The sequence below is a fragment of the Salvelinus namaycush genome, chromosome 33, assembly GCF_016432855.1.
Source record: "Salvelinus namaycush isolate Seneca chromosome 33, SaNama_1.0, whole genome shotgun sequence".
Classification (NCBI taxonomy): Eukaryota; Metazoa; Chordata; class Actinopteri; order Salmoniformes; family Salmonidae; genus Salvelinus; species Salvelinus namaycush.
In genome coordinates this window covers 31,263,063-31,271,248 of record NC_052339.1, presented here as the reverse complement: position 1 = coordinate 31,271,248, position 8,186 = coordinate 31,263,063, and the positions used below count along the sequence as shown (strand labels likewise).

The following is an 8,186-nucleotide window of genomic DNA, read 5'->3' as shown; positions in this document are numbered from 1 at the left end:
CAGCGAAACAGTTCATTTAGCTTTGCCTTTTAGCTGATATGGCTGACTTCCTTAAACAAATGTGGTTTCTACTGACAATTGAGATGAACAAATGGATAATTCTGTAAACTGTCAGGAAATGTTTACAACTGCACAAGAAGGCTTTGCTTGGTCTGGGCGGGGTGTGGTACTAGCGGTCCCAGCCAATCAGACGTTTTTTTTCCTCAACCATGGACTAGCGAGAGAAGTTGAGACAGTCAGTCTGGAGTAAGTCTGAACTACGATGGATGCAGTACCCTATTCTCTCGTGTTTATAGTCCTGTTCTTTGGGACTATGATTCAAGAAAATGATGGTAAGTGAGCGAGGCTATGTCTGGGCAGCTTTTCTTTATTTCAATATGTTGTGGCCACGAAGTTGATTTCGGCGCGTCGGTTGTTGCTCTTTGTTTCAAGAAGCGGCAGCCTAAAGACGTCTCAAAGATGGCGCAGGTCAGACTCGGAGCAAGCCGCGCTGTCAGAGCCAATGTTTATTTTTGAGGGGAACGTCTTTGCGAGAGAAAAGAGCTAAAAGTCACATGCACCTTTTGAGGACTTCGGCTTTAGTCCAGGATCAATGCGCGAAGTCATTTGTAACATGATGTTTTCGAGCTCTGACTGATTAACTAGTAACTGTTTTTCCTCAGTTGAGAAAATACTTTAGTTTGCATCACTCACAGCTGTTTTTAAAAAAATATGTTTTTATCGGCCTTAATCGTTCATTTCTCGTGCTGGACACTGACCGAGGAGTGGACTGTGGGCTGAAGAAAGCCCCATGGCAGAAATGTCCAGGCAATGGTTATGTTTCGCATTTGTGTCCGTGTAGCTAAATAGTCACTGTTAATAAACTGCCTGCTACTGTTGGCTGTCTATTTTGAGGGAGGATTCCCCTTAGTTAACTAGCAAATACTTGTTCAATCGAAAGAGATGGGTTTGGTTGAACTTGACACCGTAATAGCTATACAGTTGGCTATAATTCATCTATTTAGCCAGTCTTTTTTGTTGTTGCTACAGTATGTAGTTGCTCGTCACTCGTGCTTTTTTTTTTTGTAAAACAAGGTTTCAACGCTGTTGACAAAAGTTAAACGGCAAACTAACGTTAGCTTGCGCTAGTGACTGATCTGAGGGGCTATTCAAAGTCATACTCATTGTACGAGCTAGTCGCTGTGCTGTCATGCGAGATTCGCTGGGAGCTGAACTGGCAACATTTCGTTTAATTTGTCTTGCATCTCACTCGTGGGGATTTCAAAATAGCCAATATTTCCTTGACACGGATTGCTGGTAACATTGTGTCTCAAAGGTTACTCGGACACCCCCTAGATAGTAATGTGAGCTAACCTGAGTTAGCTAATTGTCAGCCATTGACCAAGTAAGTATTTTGTAACTAGCTAGTCGTTTATCAGTTTGATGAATTTTGCTCGAAATTGAGCGGAGCTGCTACTAAAGTGTAGAGCTGGGCAGTTTAAAGTTCTCGTTCAACATTTATCCAACCAATTGAACATCGTGAGACAACCCCCTAACAAGAACTTGGACCCCCCCTCTCTATGTTTTCTAAATCCCTAATGTCGATTATTGTACATTTCATTACAGCTATGTGGCTGACAATGTGCATTCACACGTTTCACGAGCCTTGATTTCCTTCATCCTAAATGCCATTATTGTTTAATAATTACACAAAAAAAAATATATTTGTTAATACGGTCAGCCTGTGATTACCACAACCTAACTTAATTATTAACTAGAATATAGAATAATTCCGCTGGTTTGGAACCTCACGATATTCCGTTGTGTGACATTCCTTTGTGTGGATGGAGAGATGGAGAGTCGATGGAAACATGATGAATAGAGTCCCAGCTCACAGCGCTTGTATTTAGATGACATAAAGGGAACCGTTCCCATACGTTTTAACCAGTGTCCTTAAAGAATGTTATTAAATAAAACTCAACTGTTATGTTGACCTGCAGAGAGTAATTTTGTCCATTTTTGAAATATGATTGACATGCTTCGGTGACGTGGGAGCTTAAACAAGACAGGAGTATTTGCATCAGAATGAAATCCGTATGCTTGATGCATATAATCCTACGGATAAAGGAGCAGACCACTTTCTCAGATTGAAGGTGCTGGACAATTTTTTAAATTACATTTATTTATTTTTACACCAATAAGAAGCATAGCATCTAGACTATCTGTGCATTTCTGGGAAGCTGTTGTGTGTATAATAGGGGGGGATGAATCTGTACATCCCCAGTTTCCCTCCCCTAGAATATTTGATGCTATCACCGCTGTCATAAATAATGCACAGCTTCAAGATAGACAGGATATGAAATAGTTAATGTAAACACATCTTTACGTGTCCTCATATCAGCTCGTTGGTGATAGTAGTGCTCACCATGCAGTCGGTAACATGCATGACACTCTTCCCTCTGAAATCGGACAATTGTCAGTTAGATTGGACTTCCTACCAATGCTGTTTAGGCTTCATCATGGTACTTCTCTAAATGGACTCGGAACAATTCCATCACCTTTAGCTGCATTGGATGGGACATTTGGTGACAATAGCAGTTCATTTCACATTATCTGTTGAGACAGCTGGTGTTTGACCTTTGCATCCTCCAGTGACCTTTTGCAAACCTCATTACTGTCCAGCGTAGAGCTCCCGTGGTGTTCAACAATCCTGTGTGCCAGCTCAGAGCCCCCTTTAATTTGCGATCTGCCTAAAACTTGCGTTGCTTGCTCCTTGCATACTGCAAGTAAACAGTGCATGTTCATCAGGGAAATAAAAATATGTGCAGCTTAGTTTAAGTGCAATCTCCATGTCACCGATAAGACCACATCAAAAGCTTTAATCGCCTGTGCTGCCGTGTCGACTCGGCATCAGAATATCAAAAAGGGGGATGAACTCCAGGCCGCAGCGGCACAGTGCAGAGCAAGACTTTTGAATTCAGTCACATCCATAACCTCTCCCCTGGAGCGACCCCCCCCCCCCCCCCCCCCCCAACTAGTCAAAAAGGGGTGTTTGCTATGGTCAATACAGTAAATCTGCCTTTTGGTCAGAGGAATGTGAAACGTTTGAGTGACTGACCCCAAACTGCCTCTTGTCCTTGGAGTAAGGAACCACAACTAATTTGAGAAGTTGTATTTGTGCCCAGCTGTGATTGGATTCAGGGGTAGTGATGCATTCAAACGGCCCCCGCTTTCGCCCGGAATCGAGAATTCTGCTGCGACTGTAGTTTTATTTTTTTAACCTTTTCACATATGAGCTCCAAATATCTCCTCAGCGTGAGTTGTTTTATGAACGTGATGTCAGAATGCACTCACTGTTCCAATATGTGATTTGTTACGCAACAGTACAGTTAACGCATGCTGCCTGATAATTATCTAGGCTATGTTTCGTCTTGTCAATTTCAAATTATTTTCGGAACAAGTTTTATTTCCTAACAGTTTAAATTGAGGTGTGTTCCGCCCTCCTCATTAATTCACGTAGAAGTAGCCCATTTCAGTATTGAGAACAATTTTATTTTTGAGGCTTTACTGAGTCTGACAAACTTCTCTCTTTTGAGGAGAGCCCAAGCACTTCCCTAGTTTTTCCGCAGATCAAGTATGCAGACATTTGCGCAGTCTTGCACGAACTGGTACATTTTCTGGCTGGAATTTGCAGTTTTATTCACATGTTTTCAAGTACTGGTGACATCTAATGCATTCTGATTATTGCGTAGATTGTAATGGACACATGATGTGTGTAAAATACATTTTTGAAGGTTGTACTGATTTACAATGAGCTAATGCTGCCCTGTTTGCCAGCTATGTGTGGAGCCATGTTTGTTGACATTATACAATGCATTCTGGGTGTCACGTAAACGTCTGTCAGACCAAAGACGTTCTACTGAGGGTGAAGGAATGGCAACTCATCTTTCGAGTAAACTACCGGAAGTGAATGATCATAGATGACCCCCCCCCCCCCCCCCCCTTCAACATGCGTACTGCAAACATACCAAACTCATCTGGTCTCCTCTTTTCTATCTCTGGTTGACGCGAAAAAACAAACATGACGGCGCGTTCACAAACTACCCGTCATCGGATTACTTTCCTTCACTAGAAAGTGTTTTACGTAGTTTCGATCAATGGTGAGCTCACCCGTGATGTGATTAATTATAAATAGTAATTGCTATTAGCTAATTCATATTGTGGTTTCTGTCAGCCGAGAGTTATCTAAATACTTGTTACCTCAGTCTTTCCTCAGTTTGCACTAGGACAAATGTAGCCTACATTTTTCCGGTCTGGATGATTGTGTTATGCTGTCGCTACTTCTGTGAATGTCTGAACATTGCATCCAAAGATATAAACTGGTTACATTCGGGAAATAACTTTGTAAAGACTGTTTGTGCAGGAAAAAAATCGGAGGAAACAGTGTGGACAGCTCAAATGTGCGACTGTTGCGTCAGTCGAAACTGGACATTCTAAATAAGCTTTCTAGTCATACCTGTTTGAACGTACGCTGCATGGACCACTGTAGAATGATCACACCCGTTTGAACGTACGCTGCATGGACCACTGTAGAATGATCACACCCGTTTGAACGTACGCTGCATGGACCACTGTAGAATGATCACACCCGTTTGAACGTACGCTGCACGGACCACTGTAGAATGATCACACCCGTTTGAACGTACGCTGCATGGACCACTGTAGAATGATCACACCCGTTTGAGCGTACGTTGCATGGACCACTGTAGAATGATCACACCCGTTTGAGCGTATGCTGCATGGACCACTGTAGAATGATCACACACGTTTGAACGTATGCTGCATGGACCACTGTAGAATGATCACACACGTTTGAACGTACGCTGCATGGACCACTGTAGAATGATCACACCCGTTTGAGCGTATGCTGCATGGACCACTGTAGAATGATCACACCCGTTTGAACGTACGCTGCATGGACCACTGTAGAATGATCACACCTGTTTGTTGGTACATGTAAAAAGTGCGAAGAAAGGAGAGACAGAATGCTGCCAGAGAAGAAGTACATTGATCATTCTCTTCTGTTACATTGGAAATAGTCAAGGACTACCTGTTTTGCAATCTGTTTTAATCAGTCGCTGACTTTCTGTCCCCCAAATGCTCTACAGACACTCGTATTAAGCCACCGGGTGAATTGCTTTTGTCATTATCCTTTTATCTGGAGGATATTTCCAGAAGCAATTTTGGCTAAGTGCCTTTCTCAAGGGCATAACAAAATAACGGAAAAACGGTACCTCTACCCCTCCCCATCCCCTATTAGTATGAACTTGACCCATCTAGCCCATAAAACTCCTGGCCATCATGAAGGAATGACGTGCTGTTCACTGCACATACATGCATACAGCCGGAACTACTTTCCTGCATTGAGGTGTGTGTGTTGCGCCCCCCCCCCCCCCCCCCCCCACTGAGATGACTGGGGTTGGCCTCCTCTTCAGACCTTCCAATCACCTCAGCTGACACATGCTTCGAATAGCCTACCTGCTATGAACTCACTTTTTGGGGGGACGGGGGGGGACGGGGGGGATCAGTTTACGTAACAGTATACAGCCCACTTGAGTCGGTGCTTTTGAACACTTCCTGACATATGCAATTTTTGAAACCGTCAACTGTGTACATAACCACACGGCACAGTAGCTCCACCGCACTGAGTAGTTCAATGTGTATCGGATTTATTTGCCTCTGCGCTGATAGGAAAAAGCCTCCCGACAAATAAATGTGCTGCTAAGATTGTCCCCCCCCCCCCCACCCCGTCTAGCAGTGTTACAGCAGAATTATTTTGTCTTATGGTTTCTTCAACTTTCATCAGTCTTTTCTGTTTTTATCCTACAGTAATCTCCTGTGTGAATTCTCCAGCCCCATGGAGAAATGTGTGTCCAGTTCAGTGTGTGTGTGTGTGTGTGTGTGTGTGTGTGTGGCAACGTCTATTTGGTTAATGGCTGAATGTGGATGCTGGCTTTGTTTGGGTTTTTACTACTGCAGCCCACTCTCGGGCTGCATCAAACAGAAAATGTGCCCTCTCAGGGCTCCCTCCTTCCCCTCTAGCAGCAAAGGGGAAGGTTTTACGACTCCTCGGTGTGCCACTGAGGCAGCTTGGTGAGCTGGGTATTTATAAAGAACACTCAGTCATGTGCTCTGACATGCCAGCAATTAGTAAGGCCTATGCAAAGAGAGGGGTGGAAAAAGTTGCACTTAAAGGGGCAATCTGCGATTTTGTTACATCCATTTTTTTATTTGACTTTTAAATGAATGATTCATAGCCATTTGATTCTTGAGCATAAATGCGTCACGAGCTTAGTTCAACTGTCTAACCTAATCGGAACCCAAAATTATAAGCTTGTAAACAAACACTGTATAGCCTCAACATGGTTAAAACTGTAATGTTGATATCATGGATAGTCAGTCCTTGGATCCATAGCCCTGAATTTGAGAGTGGTTACATTTCTCCAGCCCTATCCCATAGCTGTTTACCAGAAACAGTGGCAGCATGGACATTTTTTTGTTTTTGTTTGAATTGCAGATGGCACCTTTTACGCATTGACTGGTACTCACTGTGCGACTTACTGCTCTCTGAAGTGTTATTAGCAGGTCAGGATAGTGGCAAACACCAGTAGAAATGCAATGTACAGACCAGGCATACACAGACTGTTCAAATGGCTGTGAAGTATCCTTGCATATCTTGAACACTAGTGAGCTATAGTCTCCCACAAACCCATTGCAGTATTGATAGTTGAAAATTTGGCTTTTTTTTTTACATTTTGTTTGGGTGAATAAATGTTCAACCGTTTTGGCAGGAGTTTCGCTTTTTGAACACATTAAAGACATTGGCCGACTTATCTTGATGAGACTAGATGGTGTTTTTCTGTCCAATGTTATGGTTGAGATTGTGCCTTTTAAGCTCCATGCTCAACAATTTGAGGAGGCAGGCAGCAGCAAAAAACACATCTAATCCTGAGCACATTTTGAATAAAAGGCTGTGTGTGAGATACATAAATAAATAGTTTTCATTTTGCAGATATTACTACCTTGAGGTATTTTGTGGGCTCTTTTGCGAAAACATCTGTTGCTAACCGACTCGCATCCCAGTGACTCAGTGGAGCATCTGCTCTGGTGGAGCTGAAGGTCTCTGCTGAGCAGCTGGCATCAACGGGAGACTTTCTCTTAAATCAACCTGATGCATATTCATTAGAGGGCTCGTTCAGCCCTCACCATGTTTATATTGAATGTCTGCTCGCTGGGAATTGGCCGTCAACAGTATTTAAACTCACTGCTCCCTCAATGCACCTGTGAAGAACGATATTGGCCATTTTTAAAAATGTATTTAGACTTTCTGTTTTAACCTACAAAGAATAACTTACAAATATTATCATAGCCAGTTATTTGTGACACGTAGGGACTAATTGAGATAACTAACTGATATGCTTCCTTTTTGCCACCAGTTCCTTTTTGAGAGTCCTAAACCCTGAGCTTGTGCTTTGTTTCTGCTTGAGCAGACACAGTGTTTTTGGCCGTGAGGTTTTGGTCTGAGAGGACGGTCCACATCGCCCATCCCCACATCTGGTGTGGACAAAAGCACTGCCGTAATAGAGGGAAGGACGGGGAGCGGCTCAGGTCCTGCCATAATGGGGCGGACCGGGGGAGCGCAAGGGAGCGGCTCAGGTCCTGCCATAATGGGGCGGACCGGGGGAGCGCAAGGGAGCGGGGCAGGAGGGGGAGGGGGCAGGCTCTGCCATAGTGGGGAGGGGCCCTGCCATAATGGAGGGGGCAGGCTCTGCCATAATGGAGGGGGAGGGCTGGGGAGTGGGGCAGGCCGTGACAAGGGATGTTAACCGTTAACCGTTAATTGGTTGGCACTTAGCAGCCAAAAATACATTTGACCGGTCATGCTTATCGGACTATAGGGTAATTTGCATAATTTTGTGCAATTAAATTGGCGCGTGAACTAGAGGCAGCGTAACGCAATGTGAACTGGAGGTCGGCGGCGTAACGCAATGTGAACTGGAGGTCGGCGGCGTAACGCAATGTGAACTGGAGGTCGGCGGCGTAACGCAATGTGAACTGGAGGTCGGCGGCGTAACGCAATGTGAACTGGAGGTCGGCGGCGTAACGCAATGTGAACTGGAGGTCGGCGGCGTAACGCAATGTGAACT

The 8,186-nt window shown here is 44.1% G+C and overlaps 1 protein-coding gene across 1 annotated transcript in view; it reads left to right on the top strand.

The window, feature by feature from the left end:
- The first annotated feature begins 235 nt into the window (after window positions 1-235).
- LOC120028096 (TGF-beta receptor type-1-like) overlaps window positions 236-8,186 on the top strand; it is a 66,089-nt gene continuing 58,138 nt past the window's right edge. Inside the window, exon 1 of the mRNA XM_038973258.1 lies at window positions 236-332. Coding sequence (XP_038829186.1) covers window positions 263-332 — 70 coding nt within the window. The 5' untranslated portion in view covers window positions 236-262. The remainder of the gene's footprint in view (window positions 333-8,186) is intronic.